The 14,991-nt window shown below is 58.1% G+C and overlaps 1 protein-coding gene across 5 annotated transcripts in view; it reads right to left on the bottom strand.

Moving 5' to 3' along the window:
* Positions 1-13,709, bottom strand: part of DIP2C (disco interacting protein 2 homolog C) — a 345,440-nt gene extending 331,731 nt beyond the window's left edge. For 3 of the 5 annotated variants that reach the window (XM_045072331.1, XM_045072332.1, XM_045072335.1), the window contains exon 1: positions 13,462-13,708. In XM_045072331.1, coding sequence (XP_044928266.1) covers positions 13,462-13,546 — 85 coding nt within the window. In that variant the 5' untranslated portion in view covers positions 13,547-13,708. Of the gene's footprint in view, positions 1-13,461 lie in introns of all 5 variants that reach the window. The other 2 variants (XM_045072334.1, XM_045072333.1) reach the window with 2 other exon arrangements.
* Positions 13,710-14,991: the final 1,282 nt, after the last annotated feature.

The following is a 14,991-nucleotide window of genomic DNA, read 5'->3' as shown; positions in this document are numbered from 1 at the left end:
GAGCTCCTGGCAGGGGCAGCGAGGTCGTGGGAGTCTCCTGGTGCCTATATCGCCCCAACCCCATGGGGCCCCAGTGGGGAGACCCCAGCGCTGGCAGGAACCGTGGCAGCGGGCGGGGGATGGCCCGCACAGACGGCCCCCCGCACACACAACTCAGCACACACAATCCACGCAGGACCCGGCTAGAAACCACAGGCCCCGGCAGCTCTGCTGCTCGTGGCTCCCCCCGCCGAGCCCAGCCCTCAGAGGGAAGCAGCTGGGGAGTGGACCGGAAGGAGCCCCGTCCCCAGTGCCTGCGCCTCCACTTCCAACACCTGCGCAGACAGTAGGAGGGTGAGCCAAGGTCGTCTCTGGGGACGCAGCCTTTGCAGGCGTGAGTCTCTGCTCAGGGGTCAGTGTTGAAGAGCACACGTGCAGCCGTCCGTCCGTCCGTCCGTCCACCCGCTAGACCTGCACAGAGAGCAGGGCAGAGCAGTGCTCCCAGTCCCTCACTTGGCCCCAATGACGGGAAGGCCCAGAACTGACCATCTCATCACGCTCAGGGCCCAGAACCCCCAGCCCGAGAAGCCCAGTGCCTCGGCCTGAGGGGCAAGGGAGCAGGAGGAGGCCGCTGGAGCAGGACACACGAGTCCACGCGGCTGGCAGCCCGGGGCAGGGGCCACACCCAGGACACCAGCCCCGTGGCCCAGACCCTCCGGCCTCTGAGCTTCTGTCCAGTAATCCTGCCCTGGCGGTGGCGGCGGGCCCCACTGCACTGTCCGCTCTGACGAGAGGCTTACTTCCATCTCCTGCGTCACTGGAACGGCTGTCACCCCTCCCCCCACGTCTCAGTATTGTCTGCACGCTGGATAAAAGGAGGACTGTTCCCAAGCACTCAGAGGGCAGAAGCAGCCTCCCCCCGCCCCGCCCCTACCGAACTCTGGAATCCAGTAGGACGGGGCCCCGCTTCCCACCGGCACACGGCAGGTTGCTCAGCCTCCGAGAAGCCTCCCCCTGGCAAACCCCTATCTTCTTCAGAAAGCACTTCCGTCATGAACGTATTTGCCCCCTGACAACAGGCACACACCTCCCGCAGGAACGACAGACATTCTACGAGGCCTGACGAAAGCCTGCGGCTCGTCTCAAAAAGGTCCTCCGACATCCCGGCCAACATGAGATCAAAGCATGTCCAGCCTCCACCCCGTGAGCCGCGGTGACCAGTTTCATATCTCTGACGTGCTTCAGCCCGAGCCGCTCCCAACAAAGGCCCGGACCCTCAGGGTCACTCCCGGGAACAGACGACAGCCGGCCCCGGTGCCGCGGAAGGGTTCGGATGGGGCAGGAGCGGCCTCCGTCCGACCTCAGACTCGCCAGCTGGGTTCTGCCGGGAACCCCGATGGAAACCCAGACCACACCCCTAGCAGTAAGGACTGTCAGCGGCCGGCAAGCCCCCACCCGCGACAGACCCAGTCCGTGATCTGTTCACGCTTCGTGCCCACCTGCACGTACTCAGCCGCCTCTGCTCCACGTTTCCTTATGCGCACGTGGACGTCTTCTCGGTAGTGGCCTTAAGGAAACACATTCGTTTCTCATTTCACCACCACTCCTCTGTCTGCCTTCAGACTTTGTAGGCAGCGAGAGGCCGATCCTGGGATCCCTGGAGACAGGCACCCGCCCCCGGCCCGGCGACAGTATCGGGGAGTTCTTCTTTGTAGAAAGAGTTGATGGTTCTGCTCACAGCCCGCGCTGCAACAGACCCCCAGAGCCAAAGGACACGTGGCTGGCGTGGGGAGTCACTGATGCGGCAGAGAGACATCAGCCGAAAAAGCCCAAGGAAAAAGGGTTACAATTTTCCAAACTACCAACAACACCAGTGGTCCTTAAAGCCCTGGGAAGCCTGTTCACGGGCGTCTTGCTCCAAAGAAGTGCTTTGCAAAGGTGAGGAAGGATTCGGGCAGTCAGGACCCCACCCCCACCCAACACACGCCCCGCATCTAAGGGCCACGGGTTGCAAAGAGAAGACAGAGGCAGGAGGAAGAGGAAGGCATGAGCACGGGAGGAAGAGGGGCATCAGGAGAGTTTAGGATTGAGAACGAAGTCGTCGCGGAAATGACATACAGGCCTCTGGCCATCTCGCAGAGACCCGGTTAGTCCAAGTTAGCGGAACAGCATCGCACGTCCGTCCGTGCCTGCGGGTGAGCTCCTGGAGGCACTCCACCACGAAGATAAATGGAAAGAGAAAAATCAATTTGCCATGCAGTATAATGACTCAGCCGGAATCACCAAATTACTATAATCCACGCAGAGTCAGCTCCTACCGTTCTTCAAACGGGGCTGCTCTACGGGGTAGGGGCAGCTTCAGATTCGAGAAATGCACACTGGAAAATGGTCGTTTCCTTTAATTCCGACGGCCACGGCCCTGGCGAGACGGAGCGGCTCTCGCCGCCTGCGGAACGGAAGCGGTCATAAACTGGCACAGAGCCGAAGGCAGGGCGCACCTCCTTGATCTCCGCTTCAGCTGGTCCCGGGACTCCCCAGACAAGTCCACAGTCAACCCGTAAAACCATCTTTGCTCTGGGGTTTACTCAACAAACAAAGTCTTCGGAGGTTCCCTGATACTGGCAAATGTCTCTTCATTAAGGAGGGCTACACACTTTCTAACTGAGGACGTGGGGGTGACCCGTCCGCAAACAGTGCTCTAGGCAAGGCCGACCCGCCGGCGCGTGCACGGCCCAGGGCCATCCTGGATGCGCGGATCCACAATTCCACGGTGAACAGCCTAGCCGGGGAAGAGGGGAGAGCGCAGGCAGAGGGGCTACGCGACGAGACAATACCCCAGGAGGGCCGAGTGTCTCACGAAGTCCCTGTTTTAAATAGCTATTCCTGCCCACGTCTACCTGGATCGAGACTTCACACGCCGTGAAGGAAGCTGGAAGACTTGTGTGTGGAAGCTACAAACACAGACGAACAAAACAGAAACCAAGAACAAACCGGTTGTTGTCAGAGGGGAGGGACGTGGGGAGGCGACACCGGCGAAGGGCTCACAGGCACACACTCGTGGTCAGAAAACAAGTCCGCAGGAGGAGACGAGCCGCAGACAGCATCGTCAGTGACACTGGGATAACCCTGGTGACCGAAGCAGGACGACAGGTGGGGGCTGCACGGATCGCGGGGAGCATTTCATGATGTACGCCATGTACACAACCTGCGCTGGACACCTGAAACACTGCATGTTAACCGCACTCCGACTAAAAAAAACGATCTGCCCTGACAAGTTCCCGCAATCGCTAGACCCTCTTCACGATGATGAGTGACCACTAAATAGCTTCCTCTCGAGGGGCTGAAACTGAAAATAGGATAACAAAAGAAAGCCGCCTCCTGACGACTTTACTAAGCAGATTCTAGTTATGAAAATAAAGGATGGTGGGGACCAGATTCCTAAAATACCCTTCGCAGAACTCTGAACCGGTAGTAGCTCATCATCATTACGTTAGCTGGAAAAAACATTTAGGGTGTATGCCAGTAAATAGGTTTTTTAAAAAATCACATTCACCATGAAACCCCGCATCTTTGTACCACTTCTCCTTCCTACTTTGCACTGGACGGATGCACGGGGTGAGGGCAGGCCTCGAGGTGGGAAGCAGCAAAGAGAGAAGCAGGGGTCAGGGCGCCGTCCGCTAGGCCTCCTGGGACGAAGCCGGCTACGCGGACCTCGCGCACAGGCACAGAGCCCTGGCCGAGCTCTCGGGGCGGGGTTCCCTTCTCAGGAGACACAGGTCCCTTCACTTGGGCTGCCAGTCCCGGAGAAGTAATACACAGGAGGCACAGACGCAGCACTTGCACACACTGGGCAGGTGGGAGCGGCGGCTAAAATACTACAGACGCGCCCCCCACTTCGGGAGACGGGTGGAGAGGAGGTCTCTGTCACGGAGGGAGAGACGGTCGCATAAACAAACAAAGGGGTCGATTTGCAACATCTGATGTAAAAGTCCACATTCTGCACTGTCCAGTCCTACTGACAAGACTCCAGCTCCCAAGGGACAGAGAGAAGCCAGGCTCGTCCCTGCGAGGACTGGAGATCGGAACGGGCACTTCGCTTGGAGTAAAAGCACTCTGCATAAAACTAAAAATTGATTGTCTCCTAAGTGACGGCTGACGGCTTAAACACAGCCACCCTCACCCTCGTAAGCGATAGGGGAGCTCTGAGAGGTCACTCTTCCCTTGTAGACATGCTGAAGAAGCTATTCCTGGAAACTCATTTAGAATTTTCTTCCCAGAAACACAAGCAAGAATTAACAGCATTGTCTCTTGACCAAAATGATTAGGATTTCTGATAAAACCATATGACCCAGCTTCCTGATTCTAAAGGGTGCTATACCGAAAAGTCAGCCCACAGGGGCCCCATTTCCCATTTATCTTCCTTGAGAAAGGAGTTTCAAACACACAGAAAATGGGAAGGGTTGTGTAGTGGACGCCGCGCCTCCGTCCCCAGATCACAAATCCCACTGGCAGTGTGGTTTCCGAGGCAGCGGCTCAGAGAACCTCAGCACCATTACAACAGAGTCCAAGGGCATGGGAGCGTCTTCCTGGGACTCGCTGTCCGCCCCCACCCCCACCCCCAAGAGCGCCCCCGGCCACCACCAAGCTCCCAGTCCCGGTCTCAGAAGGAGCCGGGATGAGAGGCTGGGTCCCTGGGCATGGTTCACAGAAAGCCAGCCGCCCAGCCTCGGGTGTCGAACACGGTCAGGAAACCGAGGTTCTCGCGACGGTAGGAATTTCCAACCATATGAAACCCAGTCTCTCATCTATTCAAAGAAGATGGCGTTTCCTGAGAAAGTATTTTAAAAAGATTTAAAAAGATCAACGTGAAAACAACAAGGGAGCAATTATGAGGTTTACTCTGTATCTTAGTGTCCAGGAATGCTGCGTCGCAAACACTGCTCCTCGCCTCACACTGCCCTTCAAGAACACAGCACGGTCACCAAAACCGACCCCACCGAGGCCGCCAGCCTAGTGAGCTTCCCGGCTCTGGTGCACATTCCCCTCGAGGAGGCCGGTCCCCTGCCTACCAGCCAAGGAAGACACCCACCCGGGCCGCTCTCCGTGCAGAGTCCCTCCCCAGTGCCTTGCCCTCCGCCCTTCACAGGAGACAGAATGGACTCCGACGCTTCCGGAGGCCCCTCTGTCTTACACACTTTCATCAAGGGCAGATTCCATCCAGAATCGTACGTGTGCCAAGCACTAAACAAGTCATCAAGGAAACGAAATTAAAGCGACTTCCTGCCTGTGTCCAGGGCCAGATCTTCCTAATAAAAGGGAAAAAAAATTCTACATTACCAAGAGTCATTATACATCCGTTAGTAGTACGGCAACAAAATAATAATTCATCCCATCTACAGGGGAAGAAAGAAGGGCAAATTCGACTTCCGTATCCTATTCATTTCTGTCCGGCTAACTGAGAAGTATCTCAAGGTCTGGCTGCCGCTATCAACGGCACGAGGACCCCGATCGCTAGTCCTCCGGCGGCCCGAGTCCTGCTGGGGTCCACGGGGACGGTCGCCATCATAGCAAGCCTCGACTCACTTGTGCTGAAAGCAAAATGAAACACCAACCCACCCACACAGCAAGTCTGATTTTCACAGAGGTTCTGACGTGAGACAGCCCGAGGACGGTGGCTGGGCCATGGAGGGACAGGACAACATGCACTAGTGGCAAAGGCTCAGTCCTGGAAAGTGGATGGACCATCTTCCAGGGCTTGAATGTGTATGTTTTAATGACAGATTTAATCCAATCATGCCCTTGCCTAAATGGCTCCTTAAAGACGTTTTTATACCCCTAAATCTCAACAGCTTTTAAGCATCCATTATATTTGCCAAAACCAGTAAGAACAAAAGAGCCTGTTAGTGCCACTTAAGAATCTAGCATGACGTCCTGCTCCAGCTTCCTGCCGCATGTGACCTTCAAACAGGTAGGGAACATAACTTCTGCAAAACCATGAAGTCCACAGGGCACGGGTTTGAGGGGGCAGGAGGGCTTTGACGCCCTACCGCTAGTTTTTGTTTTATCAGAAGCGTACATGGGGCGCCCGCTGGTCCAGACGGCTCAGCCCCCGATTCTCAGTCTTGGCTGGGGTCTCACTCTCTGGGCCCCCATCGGCCTGCACTCGGCACGGGGTCCGCTGGGCTTCTCTCCCTCTGCCCCTCCCGCCCCTGCTCAGGTGCGCTCCCTCGCTCCCTCTTGAAGATAAATAAATCTTTAAAAATAATAAAATAATGAAAATAAAAAGCAAAAGAAGCTACGGAAGTCAGCGAGGAAAAGGTCCCACTCACAATCGCCAAGTGAAGTGGCACTCCCCCGCGTGACGGGCCTCTGTGCAGGCTGGATGGAGCTCAGGGCGCCCCGATGTCCTCGGAGAGCTACGGCCTGGGGTGCTCGGCCGGCAGGGCACAGGGCCTCGCCACAGCAAGGCAGGCTCGGCACGCTGCCCGCGGCCTGCCCTCTCTGTCGCGCCCGGCTCCCAGGAGCCCACCTGGTCCGCCCCCGTGCCACGCGTCTCCGGCACGGGCTGAAGGCAGCTATGTGCGGCCCCGTGGCCCCATCCACGGACACTGAGGAACGCAAATGCCCCCGAGTCCAAGCCGGTGGGATTCGGAGCCTCGGGGGGCAGGTCCCGCAGCTCCCCGGGAAGCTCTGGGAATAACCCCGGCCAGAGTCCGACCCGGTCCCGGACGCGGCAGGACGACAGCCCACACGATGCACTTCGCAGGTGCACCTGCGCCCGAGCCCACGTGGGCCAGCTTCTCGGACTGAGTGACTCCGCGGTGGGGAGGGCCGGGTCACAAGCACAGGAGCTCCGTCTGGGGACACACGCGGGACAGAAGAGGGGGCGGGGGATCCACGGAGCGGGCGTCGCTGACCCTCAGCACCACCGTGCAGGGAGGGTTGGAGGCTCCCCCGACCGCTCAGGGAACGGAGGCCGGGAGACTCGCTCGCTCACCTACAACCGAGCTGTGAGCGGGGGAGCCAGCAGGACCCGCAAACGCTCCGGACGCACGGAGGTCAGGAAGCGGTCACCTCGATGGACAGACTTCTGTGTCCAGTCCAGAGAAACCTCGAGATCCTCCCACAGATCCCCACAAACAGGATTTAGGAAAACATCCAAAGAGATCCAGGAAGCACAGAAGGTCGTCCGCAAGGGATAAAGGGAACTTGGAGCTTTAAGTTCCCACCGTGCTAAAATCCTGTTCCCTCAAACTGACGGCTGCTGAGTGACCCTGTCCTTTCCAAAGCATTTGGCCAACGAAAATATTCCACGTCTTCCTTCCCTCTGGCAATAGCAGACTTTGCAACTGCCCTTAAATGTGCCCGACACCTTCCCTGAGGGTCTGCAGTGTGACCCTCAGCTCGGCAAGAAAGGGGAACAGACAGGGACGCAAGGGTTCCAAACAGACGCTCGTGCTCTTCCTGAGGGATGGTGTCAAGGAGCGTGACTGTGTCAAAACACGGTGACAGGCGGGTGCTCGCTAAGGGGACTCCGGGGCGTGTGGGGCTCTCGCCTCCCCCAGCTTTTCTTTGCTTACGAACTCGTCACAGACGGCCAGCTGCACCTGGGAGCCGCTCGGTCAGCAGGCGAGCGGAACCATTCCGTGATTCGGGAATCAAGTTTCTCTCCGCACAGGACCAGCGGCCGGGAGAGAAGGCCGACGGTGAGCGCCCTCTCCCCAGCCAGAGGCTCAGCCCGGAGCCAGGTGTATCCAAAGCAGCCCAGACGAAGAGCTGATGTGCGTCACATGAGTTTTACATAATGTTTAAATTATTATTCACTATTATTAAATTATCAAATGACCTGACGAACCAGATAATTCAATAAGGAAAAAAATCAGTTGTTCGTAGTTGTGAATAAAAACGTGATGAATCCTCTCTCTGAATAGTTCGGATCTGGCCCACAGTCTTCTCATTAGGACACAGATTTCCAACCCAAACAGCAAACACATGATGTAAAACCAGCAGCCAGGAAGAAAAAGAAACATTCCTAACCCAGTATAACCCAGGATCCCTTCAGGTCTCGGTATCTTGAATAGTTCAGTCTTTTTTCCCCTGATTTGTAACGCCCGCTGTACAAAGCCCTTCAGAAAGGAGCTGTCGGCGTCTGTAAAGTACCCAGCACAGACAGCCCGTTTTACTACCCAAGACACTAACCAGGAGCAAAACTCCACAGCAAAACCCTCCTGCCCCGGAAGGAACTGCTTGCTATAATTTTAATTTTTACAACTCAGTATCTTAGCATTTTCCCACTTTATTTGTCTCAAAGGCTTATAAAATTAATAATTCCAACTGGGTCCCCAAGAAAGCAGCAGAGGACAGGCATGGTTGGGGAGGACGAGCACTGTTTCCTTCCGCACGTTGACTCCGACAGTCCTGCCCCACACCAGCTGGGATTCCCAGTTAGCGTCTCCTCTTTGAGAACACTATTTATCACGATCACCAACAAATGGATGCAATTACTTCTTCTGAGACATGACAAGTTTTTGTTCCTCTTAGCAGAAAAGAACAGAGCACCGGTAACAATAGGTCACCCCTGAATGGCACACGCGCGCGCACACACACACAGGCCACCAGAAAGAGCGCTCGAGTGGGCAACCTTGAGAGCACAGGTGTGGAGACAGGGAGGCCGGAATGCGAGAACGGTGCCGCCCTGATGCAGTGTGGCCAGAAACCCATCCCATCGGGCAGGGGCCTTGCCCAGTACCACCGGTAAAATGCCCCCTCGTCCCACGATGAGCAGCGACACACAGAACGAAGTCAAGCAACTACAGCGGGAACCTGAGCCATTGTAGCAGGAACTGGGCAGGGTCGTTCCTAATACGAGGAGGGTTTGATCTGGTGAATCCGTATATACACTGATTCAAAAGGCTGATTATCCAATACACTCTCTTTACAAGTCAGAAGAATGCTCCGACTCATCCCATAAATCACTGCTTTGAAAATAAATAAATAAATAAACCAGTTCTAAAAAAAGAGACGACCCGTTTGGAAAAGGCTAGGATGAGGAAGGCAGAAAGTGACTCATAACGTCCAACAGCTCGTCGTCCAAACACCAACAAGGGTATAAAGCCAGCCGCCCAGTAAAACACAAAATAGAGTCATTGTTACCACTCTGACCCCCTCAGGCTCAGATCTAAGCTAGTTACCATGTTGCAAATATCTTACAATTTTACAGATCTGCGCCTTTAACGAGCGTGTTTACTCGCCTGGCGCCCAGCTTCCCAGCATCATTTGACGCCTTTATTTATTCATTGAGAAAAGAACATTCAAATTTAACTATTTTCCTAACTCGGAAGAACTCTTGTAATCCACATGCACACATTTCAAATCCCACACATATCGATGCTGCCATTTTATAAATATTTGTTAAAAACGCAGGTAACAAACAATATTTTAGGTCCACCGTGCCAAGAATCCCATCTCACTCACAGTACTTCTTGCTATTGGGCAACTCTGGGACTGACGTACCACGTAAATCCTGTCCCCGATCCTGAGGTCTGACAGCAGGCGGAGGGCGTCCCGGCGGCCCCCAGCTCTCTCCCTGAACCTGCTGACCCCGCCCCCTCCTCCTCTCCAATTACGATAAATTACCAAGGAGCATCTGCAAGAAAACACTTTCTTCACACATCTGTTTTCCAGAGTCAGCTGTGTCCTTTCATTAAGGACAACATCCACAGGGTTAGGCTGCGTGAGACGTGGCTGGGTCTTCCTGACCTTGGAAGTGGTCCTAAGGTGTCAGCTTGGGCAGACCCCCGAGGTCTGCAGCAACCGGGCCCTCCGCCCTCTGCAAACACAGGGACGGGAGTCGAATTCCAGAGTCACGTGCATCTGTTATCTCGTGCCCAACAGCCCTGAAAATCTACCAACATTCCAACTGGCCCTCTCTTTCCAATGTCACTCTTCGGTGTCAGGAATGTGCCTGTGAACTGCTGGTGTGCATGGCCCCTTGTCCGTCAGGTTAGCAGCCGCTCACTCACCGAGACAGTGTTCCGCCAGACTCCGCAACGGATCGAAACACGACTTGAAGTAATTTGGTATATTAACCAGCAAAGCAGAGCATGAACTGAATAACCCCCATAAGCAAAAGATAGGAAGCGAGCAGACATGCAAAAAGTAAAATATGGCATCTATTTTGTAAAAACACTGCCCTGTACAACTACCTAATGGTTTTCACAGGCTGTAGTATCCCTAGGCAGTTTCCCTAAGTTCTACCCAAAGAAGACTTCAGCCACCCCTGGGTAAGAGGGGGTTAGGGTTGTGCACGCACAGCCCACGAAGCTACCCGCCACCTAACCCAGAAACTCACTGCTAAACCTCAGCCAACAACTGAAATTAAGTTTTCTGTTTCTTCTCTACTCGGCTTGATGTTTCTATTTAAAGCCTTTCCTTGAGTCGAAAAATGTTTATTTACCCATTAATGAAATTATTTGGGGATCTTCCTAAAGCCAAAAAGGAAAATGCATGTTTCCAAAAGGCAGTCATGTCTGGGAGGGGAGAAGAAATGCTTCAGGAGAAAGGGCATGGGAACGGAGCCACGGCCACTCCACCGGCTCCGGCAGCCAGCCCCAAGGCCCTGAGCCCCGGACCCACAACCCCGGCCCCACACCACCGACCAGAGCTAGACACGTGGACTGGCGGCTGTCAGCGCCCGTGGAGGGGCTGCCGGCCACATGTCCCGGCAGAAAGCCCCCACACTTTGCTGACACGGCTGTTCTGCAGTGAGAGAAGCACAGGGAAGTCACAGACGGGGCAAGAAAAAGGAGGCAACCAGCAGGGCAGGAAGTCAAGATCAGAGCTCTGCAGCCAAGACGTCAACCTGCAGCCCTTGACCACACCGTGCCCCGCTAACATGATACAACACCGGGGTCGGTAACAACAGAGAGGACAGACCCGAACTGCTCCCGTGGGGGAGCCCAGCCCCACAGACAACACCCCCGACGGCGGGCAGGCGGGGCAGGAACTCCGAGACAAGAGTCTACCTGGTTTTCAACCTTCATTATGTGCCTCAGATGCAACTGGTTCCCATCCTCCCCTGCAGGAACGAAGCCCTGGAAATTCCACGTGTTTCCACAATAGTTTCTGATATTGCCATAAAACGATGAAGGCTAATTTAAAGAATTCACTCCGCATGAATCATGACTGAGGATAAAATGTAATAAAAGCTGTTTTAACTTTTCACCTTGTGAGTGGATAGGCTGGGGGATTTTTAAGTTCCACGATGTAAGAGACACATCTCTGACCCTTCCCATCTTGGGCTTCTCCAAAGCGACACTGAAAACAAGGCGGTTCGTCTAATTTAAGCCGGAGGAACTGCTCCATGTGGTTACAAGACCCGAAATTCCAAGTGACCTGGAAGAACGCTCCGTCAGCTCAGCACGGACAAAGCCAGTCAAAGAGGACACAGCGGATGTGCGGGGGCAGCGGGGCAAGGGGGTGGGGGACAGGCCAACGCACCCACGCTCCGACCATTTCATTCTTCAGCATTCAGCCCAGGTCTAGCAAGGTTTGCACAGACAGAAAAACAATAATGTACCTCCCACATGCAAACACATACCCCTTTCTCTGCCCAGACACTCAGTAAGAAGCTCATTAAGCCCTTTTTAAAAATCTATGCAGATGGAAGGTGTTCATGGAGAACTGGACGGAGCACACCGTGGTCCGCTGCCGCGCTCTGGGCAGTCGGATACGGTCCTTACCCTCCAAGAGAAACGGCTGGTGACAGGCTGGTGTCATCGAACAGGTACGCGTGCCCCAGGTTCACACTTGTCAGCAACCACTCCCCATACAGCACGGCGCCAGGACACCCATCCTCAGCCCTGTCCCAGCCTCGAGGAGCATCTGGAGCCGTTGTCCAGACCGACGGGGGACGGGGCTGCGGTCCTGTCGAGTTCAGATGGCATCCCACTTTGCTAACACAGATGGGGTATGGACACGTACTGTCCGAGTCCCACAGACACAGCAAACGCATGTGGGGGTACGGCATGATGTCGGGGTGCCATCAGGAATACCAGAATGCAGCGCGCAGCGAGGGCCACAACGGCCACAGAGGGAGGAGGAACCCCATCTGAACACTGACAAAAATCACAGAACTTGGGCAAATATTTTCCAACGGCCAGTCCATCCTTTCCAGCCATCTGCCCACAGCGCACACTCTATCCAGCAGTTTAAATCTAAATATCGTCCCCAGCTGCCTAGCACACCGTATCCCCTGCCTTCGGGTCCTCCGAGGTACCAGAAAGCTTCACTGCCTTCCACCAGCCGGAATAGTGTCTGCTGAGCACACAGAGTCCAGGAAACAGCCTCCTCCCACGGGGCTGCTTCACATCGGAGCACATTACAATACCCTGCAGAACCCCAAATTTGAAACAGAAAAATAGAAAAATGCCCAGTCTCGGTCAAGCTGAGAAGGCAGTTAACACCACGCCATAAAGTCAACATCAGCTCCTCCCTGCTGATGAAAACTGGCACGAATGAATGTACTTTCTGGCTCCCCGCCCTCACAAAACCGTTACACACGCGCACACACACACACACACACACACACACAAAAGTTCACCAGGCTGAACTGCTCCAAATGTAAATTCAAAACCAGCCAGCCTGTCCCTGCCGCACGGGGTGGTGGTGGCCTTTGCAGGGTGAGCTGGGTGGACACCAGATACACATTACACATCTCCCATTTGGGAACTTCGGTGCCTCCCTTTCTAAGACAGCAAAACCCGATGGAAAACTTATGACAGTTGAGCACATGACCCCACCATTAGGAGCAAATAGGAAACCGCATACAACACTCCCTGAAATCCCTGTAGCAAATCTGTCACAAATCCCCAATCCGAGAGATGAGAGCGAGACGCCGGACCTGGCCGGAGGGGGAGGCTCCGCCGTGTCACCCACCCTTCCCGGCACAACACACAGAACAATAGTAGCGCGATCCTCCCCCGGAGGGCAGCCTGTGCCGAGGCCAGGACGCCCGGACCGCCGGGCTCCAGCCCCAAGTGCAACGCCAAGTTTCGCATTAGAATAAGGCCAGCCGGCACCTCAGGCCGTGCGACGCGGACGTGTCCCCAGCGCCGGCCGCGGGGCGAGCGCACGGACGCGCACCAAGGACACAGCTCCCCGCCAGGCCGGCGCAGCGCGGCCCAGGCAGCCCCCGGCCCAGGCAGCCCCCGGCCCAGGCGCCCGTCCCCGCCCCAGGCCCCGCCGCAGCGCGGAGACCCGCCGGCAAGCCCGCAGCGCGGGGGGCCCGGGCCGAGCCCGCGGCAGCCGGGGCGGAAACAGGGCTGCGCGCACCCCCGCCCTGGACCCCCCCCCACACACACACACCCCGCCCCGCTCCTCCGCCCGGGACGCCCGCCCGGGACCCCCGCCCGGCCCCGGCCCCGGCCCCGGCCCCGGCCCTCCCCGCGCCAGCGCGGCCCGGCCGGGCGCGGGGCCTGTTACCTTCCGACAGCTCCAGCTCCAGCTCGGCCAGCCGGGCCCGCACCTCCAGCGGCAGAGCCATGCCCTCCAGGCCGCGGTCCGCCATGCTCGCGGCGCCCCCGCCCCAGCCGCCTCCCTTTGTTCGCAGGCCGCGGTCTGGCCGCTCCTCGCGCCCAGCGGACCCGCACCGAGCGCGGCAGGCCGGGCGCGGCGCAGCGAGCGCTCCTCCCCCGGCGCCTCCTCAGCGCGGCCCCGCCACGCGGCCTCGCGCCCGCGCCCCCGCCCGGGCCCCCGAGCGCGCCCCCGGCCCGGCCGCCGGCCCGCCGCTCCGCCGGTGCGCGCTGACGGCGGGGGCGCGCGCGGGGGTGGGGATAGGGCCCCGGGGGGAGGACAGGGGCGCCCGGGAGACGGGGACGCGCTCGGGGCCGGGGCGGGGGGTGGGGCCGGGGAAGCGGGGGCCTGCGGACGAGGGCGCGCGCGGGGGATGGGGACGCGTTGGCGCGGCGCTCGGCCGGGAGCGCGCACCGGGGGTGAGGCGGGGGCGCGGGGCTGAGCGCGAGGACGCGCACTGGAGGTGGGGTCGGGACGGGCGGGCCGGCGCAGCGCGCGCTCCGGGGGCGCGCTCGGGGGCGCGGGGCGCGCGCACGGGCCCAGCCCAGCCTCCGCCTCCTCCAGGCTTAAGGCGAAAATACCTGCTGCAGCCCCGGCCTAACGTGCGGGTTGGAACTGAAGTGCTCGGGGTCCTTGAGGGCTGAACGCGTTTATGCACACTTGGGGCCGAGGCTGTGGAACGCAGTGGGGCCGTGGACACGGGGCACTGGAGGGGAAGTTCCTGATTCTGGATCCAGAGCGGCCCGCCTGGGCCCGCGTGCGAATCCGTGCGAATCCGTGCTCCGGACGAGGCTCGTTTCCCCGCCTGAGGAAGGACGCGATGCAATCCCCCGAGCCCCACGTCCCGCAGCAGCCCTACCAGGCTGTGGCCCGCGCGCCCACGGTCACGGGGACCCAGACGCCCTCGGGCCGGGGCTCCCCGCGTGCTCACGCGCGGCCGCGATGGCCCCCGGCCCTCTTCGCTTCCGCGGCCTGTACGCCCTCCCCGTGAGGGTCGGCTCCCAGCGCGTCGGGGTCACCTCTGCGCGCCGACCACCACAGCTCGGTCTCTGTCCTGCGGGTTCGGAGAGGCGGCCTCACACCCACTGTCCGACTGACTAGCCTCGCCGGGATGCCCCCGCACCCCGAAGGCACACGCTCAAAGCCGCCGGTTTCCGACTTCCAACGACCTCCACCGTCTCCGGAGTTCTCAGGCCGACAGCGTCCTGCAGACCCCCTCCTCCTGCCTTCACATACCCTCCGCCTCTCCGTCCTCTCAAGGCTCTGGAGGACGACTGGATCCTGTGACCCGTGGTCCCTCCCGGACCCCTCCCGCGCTCCGGGAGCGTCCCGCTCGGCTCTCCACAGCCCCGCACCGGCCCGGGCTGCAGGGGGCTCCCAGCAGAGGCGTCCACGCCCAGCCCAGACGCAGGCCACCGCGCTGCCCGCACCGCCTCCTGA

This window comes from Mustela putorius, unplaced genomic scaffold (assembly GCF_011764305.1).
Source record: "Mustela putorius furo isolate JIRA1106 unplaced genomic scaffold, ASM1176430v1.1 tig00004033_pilon_pilon_pilon, whole genome shotgun sequence".
Lineage (NCBI taxonomy): Eukaryota > Metazoa > Chordata > Mammalia > Carnivora > Mustelidae > Mustela > Mustela putorius.
The sequence above is the reverse complement of the archived record's forward strand: the minus strand, read 5'-3'. Positions and strand labels throughout refer to the sequence as shown.